This window comes from Coffea arabica, chromosome 2c (assembly GCF_036785885.1).
Source record: "Coffea arabica cultivar ET-39 chromosome 2c, Coffea Arabica ET-39 HiFi, whole genome shotgun sequence".
Classification (NCBI taxonomy): domain Eukaryota; kingdom Viridiplantae; phylum Streptophyta; class Magnoliopsida; order Gentianales; family Rubiaceae; genus Coffea; species Coffea arabica.
The window spans coordinates 32,022,244-32,043,504 of NC_092312.1; the positions used below are offsets into that span (position 1 = coordinate 32,022,244).

Genomic DNA, 21,261 nt, shown 5'->3' on the forward strand with positions numbered 1-21,261 from the left:
TTTGACAATTTATTAATTGTCTTCGACAATGTATTAATTTTTTTTTTAAATTTTCTAGGTTTCTGGGATTAGAAAATTTTTGTGCAGTTTTCAATTTTTTCTTTTAGACTTTGGTAGAAAGCAATATACATCACACTATTTAGATTTTTTCATGTTTTTGACTTAAGAGCAAAATACATCTGTTCTTTTTTTTTTTTCCCAACAACGATACATTGTATAACCTACTCTATCCTAATTTAGAGAGAGGAGGAGCCTAAAAAGGCTTGTGTTAAAAGCTAGTGGGTATACTGTGGCGACCCCACTTCCCCCTGAGGCGAACCAAAGGATTGGCGGGCCGTCTGCCCAACTCTCGCCAGGACTCACGCGAGCAATCTAACCCGAACCCTTTCGAAGAATAAACTAATCTATTACAAAATCATCTTCCCCGAATAGAATCATATCTAAAGCCACATTACCTTCGGAGATAGCAATGATAAAATTTCCAGTCGAGACCCTTAAACGACCTACGTGCTACTTACCAAAGTACAAAGTCATAACAAACCGGATAGATAAAATGCATAAATCCATAATACAACTTACAAGCCAAGTAATCGAACTAAGGTTTACACATTTTCCAGCTTCAAGTGGCAATCCAAAAAGGAAAATACATTATCCCCAAATAACACATTACAGCCCACAGGATAAGATATAGTGTTCAAATGCAGTCCAAAAGAAAAACATAAATTAAGTAAGCATCCAACTTTCAGTTTCCAGAACCTGTAAAGGAAAACAATAAACGTGGGGTGAGCTAAAACTCAGTGGTGCCCCAAAACATACAAGCACATAATTTCAAACAGCGATTAATAACTGCACAAATTTAAACAGTTAGGAAAGCGTATAACAGCACAAGGTAGGATACATGGGCTCTCAGGAGCCATTTCCCTCGCTTGAGCACCAATTATCGTAGTTGACCCTCCGTCAACTCTCACTACTTATAAGCCATGTAGATCCACTTATTTTAATCCTAACCCGTCACCATTCATACCTCTGCTTCGGGCCCGGACTTCGCCTACCGACGCAGTATACTCGAGATATACCCGTATAAAATTAGTCGAGGGATTCACCCAATGACGTGATTGCAATCAGATACATGCGTCGAGAAATTTACCCAATGACGTGATTGCAATCAGATACATGCGTCAAGAGATTCACCCAATGACTTATTGTAGTTAGATTCAAGCGTCAAGGAATTCACCAAAGACGTGATTGCAATCAGATACATGCGTCGAGAGATTCACCCAAAGACGTGATTGCAATCAGATACATGCGTCGAGGGATTCAACAATGATGTAACTACATTTAGTTTCATGGTAGTTAGATTCATGCGTCGAGGGATTCACCCAACGACGTAGCTACATATAGATTTAGGAGAAAAATGTTTTGCACAAGTCACCACTCGAACGGCTAGTGCGATAAAGTACACACAGCTCACTTCGATGGATCAGAAACCAATTTTTTTCAAATTATCACATATCCAGTCAAGAAGGTACTTTAAGCAGGTAAGCATAGAACAGGCAGGGACACTCACCAAGAGTGGAGTTCAGATATCAAGTTGGGGATCGAATTCCGCGTCCTCGAAAAACCCTAAAAACCAAAATTTGAAACTATAAGTTTCTACTTAGTTTTTAAGCTTATAGTCATTAAAGTATATTTAATATACTACTAGTTCACTTTCCCTTAGAAATATCAAGAGTTCCTTAGATTAAAACTTGACAAAAGTAGAAAAGATATTTCCTATGGTTTTCCTTGAGGTACTTTTCTAGAATGAAGTAACTAGTATTATTTTATTGAAATAAGTCGATAAACCTCTGAATATCAAAGCTAAAAAGTTACTTTGAACATTTCTCTAAAGATACGGCTTTTGCAAGATTTATTTCCAAAAACTATTTTTCCTAAAATAGGGTTTCTTGCCGAGCAAGTTTTCCAGGCTTTTAACTAAATTTTGTAAACTCGTATTTTGAAATTTTTTTTTTCCTAAAGTTAGCTATCCAAATGTAAAGCTTAAGGAAAGAAAAGAAATCGAAATAAGACCTAGAATTTTCAAAAGCTATAGAATTAAAATACTATAGCTATCAAGACTAGTTTGAGCTAAAGGAACTTATCGGTTTCGAAAAGTTTTAGGTGAAACACTAGATATTGAGTTTTTATATTATAATACTAGCTGGGAAATATTTTTGCTTGATTTGATAACAGCTACTCGAGTTCACAAAGTCGAAACGACTTGCACAGCTCCGGTTCCGTTTCGAAATTATATTATGGATCAAATATGGCAAGATCATATAGCAAATCACTAGGGTTTCGTCAATCATTAACCCTAGATTTCAACAAGTGCAATTCTGAATAAAATAAAATGATCAACCAAGGCTTCATCAATCATTAGCACTTGGTTTCAGCAAGCCCATCATAAGCAAATAAAAATAAAAGTAAAGCCTCCAAGACATTCCAGCAATTAACTTTCGTCACCCTGTAGTACTTATAAAATCATTCAAATGGCCAAGGGCTTCATCAATCATTAGCCCTTGACAAAATCAATTATTTCCAACCACAATTTAATCAAGAATTTAAACCACAAGTAGGCTAAAATCTCAATCCAAAACCCAATTTCTGTTTCACAAAGAAACAGGACATTCATGCAAAACAGTCCACTTTAAAAATTCACAGACAGCAGTACACATGGAGGAAAAATACAAAATTTCTACAGGACAAAGGCCTATGATTCTAGTTTCAAACGCCACTGACGGCGCCTTAAACAGATTTTCCTACACCAAGATATCAACATTTTATTGAGACTGGTCATGGGCATCCGAAAATCTGAAATCTCAATTTTTCACTTGTGAAAATTTCTTTTTCTCCTTTAACACCAAAATGTTTTTATTCAAACCATCTATATACTTCATATAGAACTTCAAAACCACATTTTCCAAGCATTTTCATCCCTCAAGATTCAAGGGACAATTTAAAAGTCAAGTTAAGGTTCCAACTCACCCTTCGATGATCACGTAAGAAATTTCTAGCATGTAACCCAACATTTTCTGGTTCCAACTTCAATTTATCAAATATTTCATTGCTAAACAACTTATACCACTTAAAACCTACAACTCCTCTGTATCTCTAAACCATCATTTTCCAAGGAAAAAAAATTAAAATAAATTTCCACTTCAAAACCAGGTTCATATAACAACTCAAATCATCTAGGAAATCAGAAATTTTAACCAATCAGTCACGGTTGAACATGCATGGAGAGCTCTCTGTTTTTATTTTATTTTCTTGGTTAAAACATGCTTTTTAAACTCTCATTTTCCTTATACACTTATCTAGCCAGACAATAAACGTTTCCAGTTCAGAAATCAAGTTCAAGCAGCGACCATTAACATCAAAATTTTCTACCAAACCTCCAGCTTGGCTCGGATAATCTTGCATTGAGGCAGATTGCACTCTTAATTTTATTTCTCTATTTTAAAACCTACTAATCAACTACATGCAGGGCCTAATTATTTTGTTATTACTAGTTAATCAAGATTAAGGGCTCCAAAACAGAAAAACTAAACCGAAGGAGGCTACAATAGCAAGATACCCTCTCGGCGGCCACTTTCCATCAAAACAAAATTTCCTTAGCTTTTTATTTCTTCATCCGGCTTCATGAACTGATCATGCAAGGCCTTAATCCTAATAATCATCCAAAATCCAGTTAGTTCAGCTCTATTTCATGCTCAGATTACCACAGGGAATCAGAAATAAAATTGCATTTTCATCTCAGCTCTCGGCTGGAACATCAACATCCAAAACAGAAATTTTCTAATGGCTTAATATCATCATCCGACTGCCTAACCTCACATGCATGTTACTAGATGACTTAAACTTCTTGTTTTTGATTAGTTAGACACTTAATCCAACTCGGTTTGTCGCATAAAGTCAGAAATCAAACTACAATTCCAAGCAAGCTCTTCGGCAGAAATGTTTTGCCCAAACAGAATTTTCCACATCTTTGGTTTCATCATCTGATTACCCAAATTAACACATGCAAGGTCACGGCTGGCTTAAACTACCTCTGATCATCCATTTTTTTAGTCCAGAAAATTTACCTCAAAGCAAGCTAAGATCCCACACGAAAATCTGAAAAATTTCTGCTCCCTCTCAGCTCTCACGCATGCGACAGGTTTGCTGGTTCTGGTTTGGTGTAGCGGCTTCAACTGGTGGAGGTGGAAGCTGGTGGTGTTGCAGCCGTGAAGTTGGGTGCAGAATGGTTGAAGTTTTGCTCACGGTTTCTCTCTGCCTTTCCTCCAGCTTACGGTCAGAGCAAAACGGAAAGAAGATTTCAACTCGCGTTCCCTCCCTTGCTCTCGGATGCCTCACGATGAAAATGAAGTGCAGTGGTTTGCGGTGTAGGAATGAAAAGGGAAAGGGATGGTTCCGTGGTTTTGAGTGTAGAAGTTGGTTGAGTGTTGAGTTGGTAGTGAATTTTGATTGGTTGAATGGTGCGGTGCTGAAGCTTCTGTCCGAGGAGTTGCTTGTGCAGAGAAGGAATTAACATTTGCGGTTTGTGTCAGTGAAAATGAAGGAATGGTATTGTGTCTTGTGGTTGTGGAATGAAATGTGAAATAGAGTGATTGATAGGTGGTTTTAGCCGTGAGATAGAAAGATTGGTTTGGTGGTGCCGTAGTTTGTGAGAGTGGTTTACGTGTAAGAATCGATTTCGTAAAACAATTGGTTTGCGTATCGAATTGGTAATAACAAATACGATTTGATTTGCGGTCAGACGTCTTGTTTGGTTTGCATGGAAAGGTAAGGTAAGGGTATTTTAGTCTTTTTACTTCACTTCCTAACCTCAACTTAATTTCTCAATTCCATCTTAATTCTAAAATTATCCCCAAGCGCGATTCAAACGCCTAATTATATTCTAATATACCTAAACCATTTTTTTTATCGAATAATTATCGATTAAACTTGAATATTAAGGTTCCTAGTAATTCTTATATTATTCAGCGATTAAATTAGTTATTATAATTTTCAATTATTATTTCTCAAGAAATAGAGTTAGTCCAACTCGAACTTTATCAATTTAGTAATATACAGTCAAATGAAATAATAATTTAATCCCAGGTGTCACTTTGCACCTACAAATTATTTTTACGCACTTATTTGAAAACAAAGAAAGTTAAGGATATATTTATCGAATTTTCACGCCTTAAGCATGTTTATTATATTAGAATCATATTTATCTAAAATCTCTTGGTTTTAATCTTAACACGAAAATTTTATCAGCATTTACCATTAAGAGCTGATTGGAACTAATCATAGAGCTTTAAATAATTTACTTTAAGATAGAAAATCCAACGATTCAATTACCATTAATTTAGCATAAAGGTATTAAGTATTCTAACATTTTATTTTAAGGCGAAAAATTATTCCAACCCTAAAGATATTAATTTAGTCTAATAAGACCAAGAAATTTTCATAAATTAGAAAAATTATATTATTTTTCACGTAAACCTATTTTTACATACCTAATTGCAAACAAGTAAAAGTAATGCTCGAAATTATTAAGAAATAAAAGAAATGCAAATGAAATATGCACTAGTTTATATATCCATTTTTCAGGGTTCTCACATCCTCCCCTCCTTACAAGAATTTTGTCCTCAAAATTCATATTTTCTAAGGAAATAAATCAGGGTACTTTTTCTGCATTTTCTCTTCTAATTCCCAAGTTGCTTCCTCCAGTCCATGATTCCTCCATAAAACCTTCACCAGAGGAATCTTCTTATTTCTCAGCTCCTTTACTTCACTTTTCAAAATCTTGACTGGTCCTTCTTCATACGTTAACGTTTCATCCACTTCAATTTCTTCCAGGGGCAACACATGACTTGGGTCGGGATAATATTTCTTAAGCATGGAAACGTGGAATACATCGTGAATTTTAGCCATGCTTGCAGGCAATTTCAGCTGATATGCTACATTCCCAACTTTCCTCAAAATTTCAAAAGGTCCGATATACCCTGGCTTCAGTTTTTTACCTTTCTTAGATACTACTCCGCTCTTCAAGGGTTTAACTCTTAGGAAAACCTTGTCTCCTATTTCAAACTCCAAATCTTTCCTCCTTGTGTCGGTGTAGCTCTTCTGTCTACTCTGAGCGGTTTGAAGCCTTTCTCTAATTAGTTTCACTTTCTCCTGGGCCTCTTCTATCCAAGGTATCGCTGTTGGATCTACAATCTTCTTCTCTCCTACTTCATCCCAATGAATCGGAGATCGACACCTTCTCCCATACAAAGCTTCATAAGGTGCCATTTGAATTGAGGCTTGATAACTGTTGTTATACGCAAATTCTACTAAGCTCATATAATTACTCCATTTTCCTCCAAAATCCAATATACACGACCTCAGCAGATCCTCTAAAGTTTGAATTGTTCTTTCCGACTGCCCGTCGGTTTGGGGATGGTACGCAGTACTAAATTTCAACTTGGTCCCCAAAGAATCCTGAAATTTCTGCCAAAAACGTGAGACAAACCTTGGATCTCGATCAGACACGATACTTACAAGAATACCATGTAATCTTAGAATCTCTTCTGTATACAACTTGACCAGTTTTTCCAGAGAAAAGTTCATGCTTACGGGTAGAAAATGTGCAGACTTAGTGAGTCGGTCAACTATTACCCAAATTGCATCAAATCCTTTTTGGCTTCTAGGCAGTCCCGTTACAAAATCCATTGTGATATGTTCCCATTTCCATTCAGGGATTTCTAACGGTTGCAATAAACCAGAGGGCTTCTGATGCTCAGCTTTTACTTGTTGGCAAATCAAGCATCTCTGAACATACTCTGCTACATCCTTTTTCAAACCTTCCCACCAGTATAATCCCTTCACATCATGATACATCTTGGTCACACCTGGATGTATAGTATACTTTGATCGATGTGATTCTTCCAAAATTTCTTTTCTTATCTCATCATCTGCCGGAATCACAATACGATCTCGGAACCTCAATACACCTTCAGACCCCAATTTGAAATCTAGGGTTTCCCCTCTTTGCACTTTCTCCAAATTCTTCTGAATCATAGGGTCTGTTTTCTGGGCCTCCTTAATACGCTCTAGTAATGACGATTTCAAAGATAAGTTCCCAAGTAATATCTTCAGTTTCACCAGACGAGGATTCCAACCACTAATTTCTTCTAGCATGTCCCACTCCTTAACCATTAACCCTGCTACTTGGGCCCTTCTACTTAAAGCGTCTGCTACCACGTTAGCTTTTCCTGGGTGGTAGTTAATTGAACAGTCATAATCTTCCAGAAATTCTACCCATCGCCTTTGTCTCAAATTCAATTCCTTCTGGGAGAACAAATACTTAAGACTCTTATGGTCCGTATAAACCTCAAAAGTCACGCCATACAAGTAGTGTCTCCATTTCTTTAAGGCGAAAATCACTGCTGCTAACTCTAAATCATGAGTTGGGTAGTTTTGTTCATGAGACTTCAGTCTCCTGGAAGCATAGGCAATCACTTTACCATTTTGTATTAAAACACATGCTAGACCTTCTTCGGAAGCATCGGAGTACACGGCATAACCTTCACCTCCATCAGGTAACACCAAAACAGGAGCGGATGTTAAACGCTTCTTTAATTCCTGAAAACTTGACTCGCACATCGGAGTCCAAGTGAATCTATTCCCTTTCTTGGTTAGATCGGTCATGGGTCCAGCAATTTTCGAAAAATCCTTGATAAATCGCCTATAATACCCTGCTAAACCCAAGAAACTTCTAATTTCAGTTGGGCTTTCTGGCTGCTTCCAATTCATAACGGCCTCAACTTTTGCCGGATCCACGGCAATTCCCTCCTTGGAAATTTTATGCCCTAGAAAAGATATTTCATCAAGCCAAAACTCACACTTGCTGAATTTGGCATACAGCTTCTGCTCCCTTAATATTTGCAAGACTATCTCTAAGTGCTTAACATGTTCCTCTCGAGTTTTAGAGTATATCAAGATATCATCAATGAAAATCACCACAAACTGATCCAGATACTTCTTAAAGACTCTCTGCATTAAATCCATGAATGCCGCTGGTGCATTTGTTAAACCAAAAGGCATGACTGCGAACTCGAAATGTCCATATCTTGAACTAAAAGCAGTTTTGGGTATATCCTCCTACTTAATTTTTAACTGATAATACCCTTGCCTCAAATCCAGTTTAGAGAAAACTACTGACCCTTGCAGTTGGTCAAACAGACTATCTATCAACGGTAGGGGGTATTTATTCTTAATTGTAACCTCATTTAACCCTCGGTAATCAATACATAATCTCAAGCTTCCGTCCTTTTTCTTAACAAATAGAACGGGTGCTCCCCACGGTGAATCACTCTCCTTCACAAAACCTTTCTCCAAGAGGTCTTGCAATTGAATTTTCAACTCCTTCAACTCGGCAGGAGCCATCCGGTACGGAGTTTTAGAAATTGGAGCCGTTCCAGGCACCAAATCAATCTTAAATTCCACTTCTCTATCCGGCGGTAGATTCCTTACCTCTTCCGGAAAAACATCCGAAAATTCCCGTACCACTAGTACATCTTCCAACTTCACTTGATCACTGGGAGCATTAATCATGAAAGCTAAGAAACCTTGAGCTCCTTTTGACAACATTTTCCTTGCCCGTATCCCTGAGATCATAGCAGATGATGCTAACCTACCCTTAACATCTAACCTCAGAATTGCTTCTCCAGGTATACAAAATTCTACCACTTTTGCTTGGCAATCCAGCTTAGCATGATATTGACCTAGGAAATCCATTCCTATGATAACATCGTACCCTTTTATGTCCAGACTGATTAGATCCACTAGCATTTTACGCTCTCCAATCCAGAATTCACAATTCTTAAAGGCTAAGCTAGCGATTATCCTCTTGTCACCCATTGGTGTCCTAACTTCAAGATCGAAGGGTAATTTAACAGGTCTCACGTCTATCCCAGACATAAACGATGGATTTACAAATGAATGAGTTGCACCAGGGTCAATTAACACTTTAGCTAATCGATGAAAAATGGGGAGAGTACCTTCCACGACTTCCGAGGAATCAGGTACAGGTTGATCATCCATAGCATACACCCTGGCAGGAACTGTTGGCCGGCTCCCTCCAGAAGTGTTTGGTCTAGCATTTGGATTACCCCCTTCCTGCATTTTTGGACATCCAGCAATTTGGTGCTCGCTACTTCCGCATCTCAAGCACTTCCCTTGCTTCTTCCAGCAACCATCTATAGTATGGTCAGGTTTCTTACAAAATGTACAACTCACTTGGGAAACTATTGCTCGGCCTCCTTGTGAGGTATTCCTGGGTTGTCCCCTTCCAATCGGTCCCACTCGGGTTCCATTATTCCGTCCCCCTGCATTCCTGGCCCCGTTTCCTCTTGCTTGGGCGCCTCGTGGTGCTCCAGGATTATTCGCCCCAAGGGTTCCTCGGCCCACTTTGGCCGGTGGAGCATTTCCATACGTCGGCTCCCGACTACTGCTAGGAGCAAATCTTTTCTTAGCCTGAAAAGATTTCACTTGAGCCCTAGCTACTTCAACTCTCTGGGCTTTCTCGACAGCATCTGCAAAGGTATCAATCCTTACAGCAGCTAAACCTTCCTGTATCTCTACATTCAGACCCTGCACAAACCTTCTGACTCGCCTTTGCTCCGTGGTCACCAATTCAGGAGCAAAACGGGATAGTTTTGTGAACTGGACTTCATATTCGGCGACACTCATCGCCCCTTGCTTACATTTTATGAAGTCGTCCTCCCTCTTTTCTTGGATGAGAGGTGGAAGAAATTTGGCATTGAACTCCCTTGTGAAGTTCGCCCAAGTCCTTGGAGTATGATTCCTGTCCCAACTAGTCCTAATCAGATTCCACCAGGAGCGAGCAGCTCCCTCAAACTGGAATGCGGTGAAAGTCACCTGCCGCTCTTCCGTGTAGTTTAAAGCTGCGAAGATGTCAGAGATTCTCTCCCACCATCCCTCAGCTATATCAGGTTCGGGTCCTCCATAGAATTTAGGAGGTCCAAACTTCAGAAACCTCTCCAGTGCCCGATCCTCAGAATCGGCTGGGCCTCCTTGGCGATGCACTGGCCCAGAGGCTTGATGTTCAGTCAAGCACTCCAAGACATCCGTGATACGATTAATTGCGGTGGCCACTTGCTCTCCGGCCATTCCCTCTTGCCCTTGGTCTTGATTGACCTCGGGTTTCCTATCACCACCCACTTCCGGGCGTTGCCTAGCGGTCTCCCACGGCTCCTTCCTACAATTTGGCGATCCATGACCTAATTATGCCTATTACCGAAGGATAAGACAATTAGGTAAAATTTTTATTTATTACTCATTATTATTAGCCATTTATGTGATTAAAATCAACATGGTAATGGGGAAAAAGTAAATGAAACACCTAACATTTATTTCCGTGGAACAGTCATACAATTACCAGGTCGGAACATTTCCAAAAGTAAGGCACATAAGTTAGCAAAAATACTTACAACTAATCCCTTAAGCACAAAATTAGGGATATGGTGCCTCAAAAGCAAGTCATTCACCTAGACAAAACTTGATGACTTGACTAATGTTCCTGTTCTGATCCTACCTATCTAATACTATCAAGTCAATCCTAACCTAACCCTCAGCAGGGCTATCAGGAGCAATGTCCTCAGCGGGATCCTCCTCCGGATCCTCCTCGGCGCCTGCCTGTTCATCCTCCTGAAGGTAACTAGTAGCCTCATCCATAAGCATAGAAGCATCAGCCCTGATGCCAGCACTCCTATCTCTGATCCCCTCAGCAAGTCGGGTCACTCTAGACCTCTGTCGCTCTATCTCCAATCGAGCAACCTCCAGCATATTATGCTCAGCAGTTAGCCTAATCTCCAGATCGGCCATACGGTCGAACTGGGTATCCACCATGATATTCAGCTCCTCCACATCCTGGGTCAAGGTGTGGTTAGCGTCCCACAAGTGGCGGCGCTCATCATCAAGAGATAATACCAACGCGTTGGGATACGCGTATGTGGCCCTACATTGGCACCTAGGGTGCCTATCAGCTGGGGAATATCGCACTCGGTCTCCTCCTCCTCGAGGTCTATAGTAAATGGATTTTAGCGGCTCTACGTGTTCATTAGCCTTGCTACTACCATTAGCATGCCCATTTCCATTCTCCATACCTGCAAAATAATCAACACTTAAAGATTAGAACTTAACTAACTAACCGGTTCGTATATTACTTAAGGTATTTCTAATGATCTCAAACCTTATTCCTAGAGAGGATTAGGGTTTCTAGCACACCTAATATGTTTTTCAAATAACTTTTCTAACCTAGGCTCTGATACCACCTGTGGCGACCCCACTTCCCCCTGAGGCGAATCAAAGGGTTGGCGGGCCGTCTGTCCAACTCTCGCCAGGACTCACACGAGCAATCTAACCCGAACCCTTTCGAAAAATAAACTAATCTATTACAAAATCATCTTCCCCGAATAGAATCATATCTAAAGCCACATTAACTTCGGAGATAGCAATGATAAAATTTCCAGTCGAGACCCTTAAACGACCTGCGTGCTACTTACCAAAGTACAAAGTCATAACAAACCGGATAGATAAAATGCATAAATCCATAATACAACTTACAAGCCAAGTAATCGAACTAAGGTTTACACATTTTCCAGTTTCAAGTGGCAATCCAAAAAGGAAAATACATTATCCCCAAATAACACATTACAGCCCACAGGATAAGATATAGTGTTCAAATGCAGTCCAAAAGAAAAACATAAATTAAGTAAGCATCCAGCTTTCAGTTTCCAGAACCTGTTAAGGAAAACAATAAACGTGGGGTGAGATAAACCTCAGTGGTGCCCCAAAACATACAAGCACATAATTTCAAACAGCGATTAATAACTGCACAAATTTAAACAGTTAGGAAAGCGTATAACAGCACAAGGTAGGATACGTGGGCTCTCAGGAGCCATTTCCCTCGCTTGAGCACCAATTATCGTAGTTGACCCTCCGTCAACTCTCACTACTTATAAGCCATGTAGATCCACTTATTTTAATCCTAACCCGTCACCATTCATACCTCTGCTTCGGGTCCGAACTTCGCCTACCGACGTAGTATACTCGAGATATACCCGTATAAAATTAGTCGAGAGATTCACCCAATGACGTGATTGCAATCAGATACATGCGTCGAGAAATTTACCCAATGACGTGATTGCAATCAGATACATGCGTCAAGAGATTCACCCAATGACTTATTGTAGTTAGATTCAAGCGTCAAGGAATTCACCAAAGACGTGATTGCAATCAGATACATGCGTCGAGAGATTCACCAAAAGACGTGATTGCAATCAGATACATGCGTCGAGGGATTCACCCAACGACGTAGCTACATATAGATTTAGGAGAAAAATGTTTTGCACAAGTCACCACTCGAACGGCTAGTGCGATAAAGTACACACAGCTCACTTCGATGGATCAGAAACCAATTTTTTTCAAATTATCACATATCCAGTCAAGAAGGTACTTTAAGCAGGTAAGCATAGAACAGGCAGGGACACTCACCAAGAGTGGAGTTCAGATATCAAGTTGGGGATCGAATTCCGCGTCCTCGAAAAACCCTAAAAACCAAAATTTGAAACTATAAGTTTCTACTTAGTTTTTAAGCTTATAGTCATTAAAGTATATATTTAATATACTACTAGTTCACTTTCCCTTAGAAATATCAAGAGTTCCTTAGATTAAAACTTGACAAAAGTAGAAAAGATATTTCCTATGGTTTTCCTTGAGGTACTTTTCTAGAATGAAGTAACTAGTATTATTTTATTGAAATAAGTCGATAAACCTCTGAATATCAAAGCTAAAAAGTTACTTTGAACATTTCTCTAAAGATACGGCTTTTGCAAGATTTATTCCCAAAAACTATTTTTCCTAAAATAGGGTTTCTTGCCGAGCAAGTTTTCCAGGCTTTTAACTAAAATTTGTAAACTCGTATTTTGAAATTTTTTTTTTCCTAAAGTTAGCTATCCAAATGTAAAGCTTAAGGAAAGAAAAGAAATCGAAATAAGACCTAGAATTTTCAAAAGCTATAGAATTAAAATACTATAGCTATCAAGACTAGTTTGAGCTAAAGGAACTTATCGGTTTCGAAAAGTTTTAGGTGAAACACTAGATATTGAGTTTTTATATTATAATACTAGCTGGGAAATATTTTTGCTTGATTTGATAACAGCTACTCGAGTTCACAAAGTCGAAACGACTTGCACAGCTCCGGTTCCATTTCGAAATTATATTATGGATCAAATATGGCAAGATCATATAGCAAATCACTAGGGCTTCGTCAATCATTAGCCCTAGATTTCAACAAGTGCAATTCTGAATAAAATAAAATGATCAACCAAGGCTTCATCAATCATTAGCACTTGGTTTCAGCAAGCCCATCATAAGCAAATAAAAATAAAAGTAAAGCCTCCAAGACATTCCAGCAATTAACTTTCGTCACCCTGTAGTACTTATAAAATCATTCAAATGGCCAAGGGTTTCATCAATCATTAGCCCTTGACAAAATCAATTATTTCCAACCACAATTTAATCAAGAATTTAAACCACAAGTAGGCTAAAATCTCAATCCAAAACCCAATTTCTGTTTCACAAAGAAACAGGACATTCATGCAAAACAGTCCACTTTAAAAATTCACAGACAGCAGTACACATGGAGGAAAAATACAAAATTTCTACAGGACAAAGGCCTATGATTCTAGTTTCAAACGCCACTGACGGCGCCTTAAACGGATTTTCCTACACCAAGATATCAACATTTTATTGAGACTGGTCATGGGCATCCGAAAATCTGAAATCTCAATTTTTCACTTGTGAAAATTTCTTTTTCTCCTTTAACACCAAAATGTTTTTATTCAAACCATCTATATACTTCATATAGAACTTCAAAACAACATTTTCCAAGCATTTCCATCCCTCAAGATTCAAGGGACAATTTAAAAGTCAAGTTAAAGTTCCAACTCACCCTTCGATGATCACGTAAGAAATTTCTAGCATGTAACCCAACATTTTCTGGTTCCAACTTCAATTTATCAAATATTTCATTGCTAAACAACTTATACCACTTAAAACCTACAACTCCTCTGTATCTCTAAACCATCATTTTCCAAGGAAAAAAATTAAAATAAATTTCCACTTTAAAACCAGGTTCATATAACAACTCAAATCATCTAGGAAATCAGAAATTTTAACCAATCAGTCACGGTTGAACATGCATGGAGAGCTCTCTGTTTTTATTTTATTTTCTTGGTTAAAACATGCTTTTTAAACTCTCATTTTCCTTATACACTTATCTAGCCAGACAATAAACGTTTCCAGTTCAGAAATCAAGTTCAAGCAGCGACCATTAACATCAAAATTTTCTACCAAACCTCCAGCTTGGCTCGGATAATCTTGCATTGAGGCAGATTGCACTCTTAATTTTATTTCTCTGTTTTAAAACTTACTAATCAACTACATGCAGGGCCTAATTAATTTGTTATTACTAGTTAATCAAGATTAAGGGCTCCAAAACAGAAAAACTAAACCGAAGGAGGCTACAATAGCAAGATACCCTCTCGGCGGCCACTTTCCTTCAAAACAAAATTTCCTTAGCTTTTTATTTCTTCATCTGGCTTCATGAACTGATCATGCAAGGCCTTAATCCTAATAATCATCCAAAATCCAGTTAGTTCAGCTCTATTTCATGCTCAGATTACCACAGGGAATCAGAAATAAAATTGCATTTTCATCTCAGCACTCGGCTGGAACATCAACATCCAAAACAGAAATTTTCTAATGGCTTAATATCATCATCCGACTGCCTAACCTCACATGCATGTTACTAGATGACTTAAACTTCTTGTTTTTGATTAGTTAGACACTTAATCCAACTCGGTTTGTCGCATAAAGTCAGAAATCAAACTACAATTCCAAGCAAGCTCTTCGGCAGAAATGTTTTGCCCAAACAGAATTTTACACATCTTTGGTTTCATCATCTGATTACCCAAATTAACACATGCAAGGTCACGGCTGGCTTAAACTACCTCTGATCATCCATTTTTTTAGTCCAGAAAATTTACCTCAAAGCAAGCTAAGATCCCACACGAAAATCTGAAAAATTTCTGCTCCCTCTCAGCTCTCACGCATGCGACAGGTTTGCTGGTTCTGGTTTGGTGTAGCGGCTTCAACTGGCGGAGGTGGAAGCTGGTGGTGTTGCAGCCGTGAAGTTGGGTGCAGAATGGTTGAAGTTTTGCTCACGGTTTCTCTCTGTCTTTCCTCCAGCTTACGGTCAGAGCAAAACGGAAAGAAGATTTCAACTCGCGTTCCCTCCCTTGCTCTCCGATGCCTCACGATGAAAATGAAGTGCAGTGGTTTGCGGTGTAGGAATGAAAAGGGAAAGGGATGGTTCCGTGGTTTTGAGTGTAGAAGTTGGTTGAGTGTTGAGTTGGTAGTGAGTTTTGATTGGTTGAATGGTGCGGTGCTGAAGCTTCTGTCCGAGGAGTTGCTTGTGCAGAGAAGGAATTAACATTTGCGGTTTGTGTCAGTGAAAATGAAGGAATGGTATTGTGTCTTGTGGTTGTAGAATGAAATGTGAAATAGAGTGATTGATAGGTGGTTTTAGCCGTGAGATAGAAAGATTGGTTTGGTGGTGCCGTAGTTTGTGAGAGTGGTTTACGTGTAAGAATCGATTTCGTAAAACAATTGGTTTGCGTATCGAATTGGTAATAACAAATACGATTTGATTTGCGGTCAGACGTCTTGTTTGGTTTGCATGGAAAGGTAAGGTAAGGGTATTTTAGTCTTTTCACTTCACTCCCTAACCTCAACTTAATTTCTCAATTCCATCTTAATTCTAAAATTATCCCCAAGCGCGATTCAAACGCCTAATTATACTCTAATATACCTAAACCATTTTTTTTATCGAATAATTATCGATTAAACTTGAATATTAAGGTTCCTAGTAATTCTTATATTATTCAGCGATTAAATTAGTTATTATAATTTCCAATTATTATTTCTCAAGAAATAGAGTTAGTCTAACTCGAACTTTATCAATTTAGTAATATACAGTCAAATGAAATAATAATTTAATCCCAGGTGTCACTTTGCACCTACAAATTATTTTTACACACTTATTTGAAAACAAAGAAAGTTAAGGATATATTTATCGAATTTTCACGCCTTAAGCATGTTTATTATATTAGAATCATATTTATCTAAAATCCCTTGGTTTTAATCTTAACACGAAAATTTTATCAGCATTTACCATTAAGAGCTGATTGGAACTAATCATAGAGCTTTAAATAATTTACTTTAAGATAGAAAATCTAACGATTCAATTACCATTAATTTAGCATAAAGGTATTAAGTATTCTAACATTTTATTTTAAGGCGAAAAATTATTCCAACCCTAAAGATATTAATTTAGTCTAATAAGACCAAGAAATTTTCATAAATTAGAAAAATTATATTATTTTTCACGTAAACCTATTTTTACATACCTAATTGCAAACAAGTAAAAGTAATGCTCGAAATTATTAAGAAATAAAAGAAATGCAAATGAAATATGCACTAGTTTATATATCCATTTTTCAGGGTTCTCACATATACAGATTCAATTAAACCAATGGAGTGCTATGACACTACTTTTAAATTTTTTTTGTTGCATGTGAGATTTGAACCCTCACTTACAGCCCAAGGAAGGACTTAAGTCCCTCCCTCCCTGGTGGCTATTGAGTTAAGCTCATGGTTAAAATACATCTGTTCGCCAAATGAAATTATGTTTTCGTTTTGGTTTCTATTAGCTGTGAACAGGTTTAGAAGGTTTCTATGTTACTACGAGTTTTGTTAATACGTCATTTAGGTTCTTTTCTTTTCACATTAACCTTTAAGTCTTATAATATAATCTATCCTAATCTAGGGAAATGGGGAGCCACTGAAGGCAGTCATATATAGTGGCAATTTGGTGGGAAGCAAGGTTGAACTCTTAACCTCCCAACACTATTAAGACTTAAATGCTTGGCAGTGACCACCGGACCAAAGGATGGTGATAATGTTAAGTAGAAAGGAGATAAGTTGGGAGATTAGTAGGTCCTATATTAGTGGAAAGAAGGCAACTTTTGCTTTTCAAGATGTAACATTAAACTAAATTCAATCACTAAATTTTGTTTCTTCTGTTGCTTAAATTATAAGTTTGTGCCAGCATTTATCTATATATGACTATGCCATGAAACAAAATGTTAGGATTGGGCCGATAAGCAATGGATGCAGAATAATTGCATCCAAAAGTTGTACAAAAGGGTGACTTTTTATAGTTCTATGAGCTGTAATCAGTTCACACTACTTTGGGGATGAATTTTTTTTTGGCCCTTCTTCCAATTTTTTTTTTTTGAAAGACCCTTCTTCCAATTTTAAGGCAATGTTGGCTTTATCCTTTAGAGATGCAAACCTGACCAAATTAAAATGCAACAACTTTTGACCACGCTGAGAATAAGACATGCATTGTAAAGAGTGAGTTTCAATTGTGCATTAATTGTCCATTCAACTACTTACCCTAAAGGATGGATTTAATTCATTAACTAAGTTTGACGTTATTTACGGTCTTGGTGAGAATTTAAAAATTCCACATCGACTTTATTTTGTGCAAAATTAAGACTTAAACTAGTAGGTAGTGATATATAAGAGATAGAATTGGAGACAATGTCGAAGCTAAGAGAGACAAAGGTGCGTTTGATAAAATTGAAATCTGAAACTTGAAATATGAATACATTAAGTTGAATAGTGCTATGGTACCGATGCTGTTGGGTGACTTAATATAAAATAATATTAGTTGATCTGAACATCCGATTTTCTTTACTTTTATGACAGTTTACAACTTTTTGCGTCCCTTTTTTTTTGTGAATTAAATAATTCATCCAAAGATACATGTAACTTTTCAGCTAAATCGGTAAGATTGTCTTATAAAATGATAAGTTTTAAGTACTTAACAAAATTTAATTCTTTACTATTGAATCTTAATGAAGTTTCCTATATTTTTTGTCAAACTTACTCAGTTTAGCAATAGGTAAGTTTTTGAGGTAAATTAGTAAGTTTGTCCAATAAAGTACCAAAATTCAAAAGTTACCTTTTTATTAGTAAAATTTACTATTTATCTAACAAAACTTACTATTAATTTGATTAGACTTACTAGTCTACCTGTATGTTAGTTTTTCAAGTAAAATAGTACGTTTGTACAATAAAAAAGTAAAATAGTAAATTTGTACAAAAACTTACTATTACTTTTTTAATAGCCAAATTTACCATTTATCTGGCAAAACTTACTATTGACCTCATTAAACTTACTAATCTAGTTATATGTAAGTTTTTCAACTAAAATGGCAAGTTTAGACAATAAAGTAGTAAGTTTTAGTCATCCATACAAGTTACTTTTTCAATGTACAAACTTTCAGTTTATCTTCCAAAAATTACTATAATTGTAAAAAATTTACTAACACTAACCTAGCTTTACGTAAATTTCACAAATATATTTGTAAGTTTATGCAATGTAGTAAATTTTAGTCACTTAGAAAAACTACCCTTGATCAATAAGACTTACCATTTGTCTTTCAAAACCTGCTATTATTGTAATTAAATTTACTAGCCCAAATTTGTGTAAGTTTCACATAAAAAATAGTAAGTTTGTACTATTAAGTAGTAAATTTGGCAAAACTAATGCTTAACAAATTAGTATTCAAACTTACTATTTTCATAGCATAATTTACCCTATAATCAAAATAATTTACTACTTTCTCATCTAATGTTACTGTTTTTAAAGTAAATCTTAGATGGGTTGGGTCTCATACGATTAATTGAGAATTAAAGGTGAGAACTGAGCCATTTTGGATGGGTAAAAGAGTTGGGTCTTGGGCTAAAAAATGAGAATTACTTGGAGAAAACCTTGATAGGATTTATCAGGGGTTTTGCTCTAATTGGCTTGACAACATATAGCTGCTAAGTTTTATTCGATCCTCCCTCCCTTTTTCTTTCCCCAGCTCTTGCACTATTCTTCTAACTAACTACTCCCTCTAAATTCAGAAAGGGCGAAGCCAGCTGCTTGGCCACTATCCGAGCAAATCGTATTTTAAGGTAAATATTTCTATTTTATTTCTAACAATTCGTTGTCTTGAGTTTCCGTGGTTATGTTTTGGGGCTCTTGCCATCTCATTTTGCATCTCATGTTCTATTTTTATCTAAGCTTGTGCCTTTAGTGACAGGTTATCAAGCCTATGCAATAATAATAAAAAAACCTAACAACCACCAAAAGCAGCTAATAATCAATTCCAGGTACTGGAGTAGGGACTCTAGATGTGTAATGGGTTACTTGATTCCCCTGGTTCTGAAGAATGTGCTTAATCCAATATACCAGAATTGACTAATTGACAAAATTACTAACTAGTAGATAGTGGCAAATAGGATCATCTTCTCAAGAACTGGGGAAAAGTTCGTTTCCTTTTGAGTCAAGATAAATGGAGGGTTTTAGGATTAAACGCTAATGAATTGCTAACTAAATAAATTAAAAGCGAAAAATAATTAATTGAGAGAAATAATCGGGGAAACTCTAACCAAGGATACACTTCAGAAATGGTTCATGCAACTGATCATCGATTCAAACATAATTCCAACATTTATTAATAGATTGGTTATAGTTGTCATACATGCGATAAACAACCAGCCTTTCCTTATTTTTTCGATAGTTAAGGTACAACCGTTAACTATTTCTCTAACCAAAAAATAACTCTAGGTACGACCGTAGGATTTAATTTCTAGATTGCATTAAGAATTCGAAAAGCCCAGCCCTAACTAACAAACATGCTACGAGGGTTTGTTTACGTTAGATCGTATGTTTTTCTGACATAAATCCAATTATGCCAGTTGCTACTGGGACGGAAGTAATCGAACAATTACGGATTCAAGTACCCCCCCAATTAGCAAATAGACTACGTGAATAATTAAATCTTGCGCAAATATTCAATCATACACAATTGCTATAACAATTAAAAGCAGAAAACATACAAATACCAATAAATGAAAGAAACAGTTAAAATAATTTAGATCTCACAGTTATTGTTGAACCAAATCTTCAGTTGTCCCCTTGACTAGAAATAAGAAGTTAGTTCTCCATTAGTGGAGAACCAACCATGCGAAACAATTGAGAAAAGCCGTCACTTTTTTGTCTCCCCAAATTCGGTCAACAGAGGAAGTAAAAGACAGCCGAAAAATGTTGCTATTTTGTCCCTAGCTACAAAGGATCATGATTGACATGCTTAGCCGATTCTCTCCCTACTTTTTCTCCTAATTGATTGGTAATCTAATACCAATCAACTTCCTAAAAGAGAGTCCTATTACAAGTCAACTTCCTCAACTTTCTTCTTTCCTCAAAGTGGTCCCACTAGCTTCCCAATTTGTAGCCAACTTCTTGATGTAAATTTGGAAGCCTCCCACGTGTAATAAATCCCGAGAATCGGATTTGAAGGCTGGAATTAGGTGTGCCCACGCCTAACTGTCAGGAAGTCTTCTGGAATATTGATTTTCAACACTTTTTCTTTACCAATTTCTGCAATTAGCACCAAACACAGAACCTAAGTAGAATCCATCAAATAGTGCAATATTTAGTCCAACAACTATGAAATATTAGCAAAATAACCCACTAAAATGCACCCTATCACTTAGCTAAGAGTTTTTAAGGTTTTTCTATTATGGAAATTTAAAATTCACTCTCTGGGATAAAAAGCTAGTCCTTTTCTTTTTCTTTTGCAACCTTTGGTTTGTTTTCTCTTGCAACAATTTCTTGGTTGTTATGTCTTGAATTTTCCCTAGATATGCCTGTCAAGGTTAATTTTTGGTCTCTGTGTATGCTTTCCAGTTGTAGTAAGTCTAATTTTGCTTGTCTATTAAGTTTCAATTGATTTGGGATTTTGGGTTGTGGAAGTCATACACATCTAATTTTTCTATAGAAGTTAGTCCACTCAATGGTATGCAAATAGACAAAAATCAAGAGTGGGTGTAGTAAATTTGATTATTTATTTAGTGCATGAGGTTTTGATAATCTTTTACGTATATTAGGTTCATAAAATGAAGAAAAGAACCCTTAATTTAGGTTCTTGAAACATGCCATTTTCCATTGTTGACATTTAGCATGATTTTCACTACTTAGATGTG

General features: G+C 37.0%; 2 protein-coding genes and 1 long non-coding RNA gene across 5 annotated transcripts; all 3 read right to left on the minus strand.

The window, feature by feature from the left end:
* Window positions 1–385: 385 nt before the first annotated feature.
* On the minus strand, window positions 386–4,977 carry LOC113732433 (uncharacterized). Its single transcript, XR_011839344.1, has 3 exons — window positions 4,122–4,977; window positions 1,568–1,623; window positions 386–756 (listed from the first exon to the last, which is right to left on the minus strand). It is a non-coding gene; the product is annotated as an uncharacterized lncRNA (long non-coding RNA).
* A 714-nt stretch (window positions 4,978–5,691) lies between these two features.
* On the minus strand, window positions 5,692–9,762 carry LOC140035617 (uncharacterized). The gene is made up of 4 exons (XM_072076918.1): window positions 8,385–9,762; window positions 7,563–8,117; window positions 6,579–7,283; window positions 5,692–6,257 (listed from the first exon to the last, which is right to left on the minus strand). The coding sequence occupies exons 1-4, from the start codon at window positions 9,760–9,762 to the stop codon at window positions 5,692–5,694; spliced, it is 3,204 nt and encodes a 1,067-aa protein (XP_071933019.1).
* Window positions 9,763–10,425: 663 nt separating this feature from the next.
* On the minus strand, window positions 10,426–15,626 carry LOC113702873 (uncharacterized). Of its 3 annotated transcripts, XR_011839345.1 has the most exons (3): window positions 15,144–15,626; window positions 12,589–12,644; window positions 11,613–11,835 (listed from the first exon to the last, which is right to left on the minus strand). XR_011839345.1 is itself a non-coding variant. In XM_072075746.1 (2 exons), exon 2 carries the CDS (start codon window positions 11,194–11,196, stop codon window positions 10,657–10,659), a length of 540 nt encoding a protein of 179 aa, XP_071931847.1. In that variant the 5' UTR covers window positions 11,197–11,198; window positions 15,144–15,626; the 3' UTR covers window positions 10,426–10,656. The 3 variants fall into 3 exon arrangements, 1 of the variants encoding a protein (XP_071931847.1); XM_072075746.1 differs by lacking the exons at window positions 11,613–11,835; window positions 12,589–12,644 and adding an exon at window positions 10,426–11,198; XR_011839346.1 differs by lacking the exon at window positions 12,589–12,644.
* Window positions 15,627–21,261: the final 5,635 nt, after the last annotated feature.

Bases quoted from the DNA above. Each gene is read 5' to 3' on its own strand.
- LOC140035617 (XM_072076918.1), bottom strand. From the start codon at position 9,762: ATGAGTGTCGCCGAATATGAAGTCCAGTTCACAAAACTATCCCGTTTT. The intron at 7,284-7,562 runs GTCTAGCATGTG...ACTACCACCCAG, and splicing joins CTCCGATGCTTCCGAAGAAG to GAAAAGCTAACGTGGTAGCA. The intron at 6,258-6,578 runs GTATTCTTGTAA...GGGATGAAGTAG, and splicing joins AGAGATTCTAAGATTACATG to GAGAGAAGAAGATTGTAGAT.
- LOC113702873 (XM_072075746.1), bottom strand. From the start codon at position 11,196: ATGGAGAATGGAAATGGGCATGCTAATGGTAGTAGCAAGGCTAATGAA.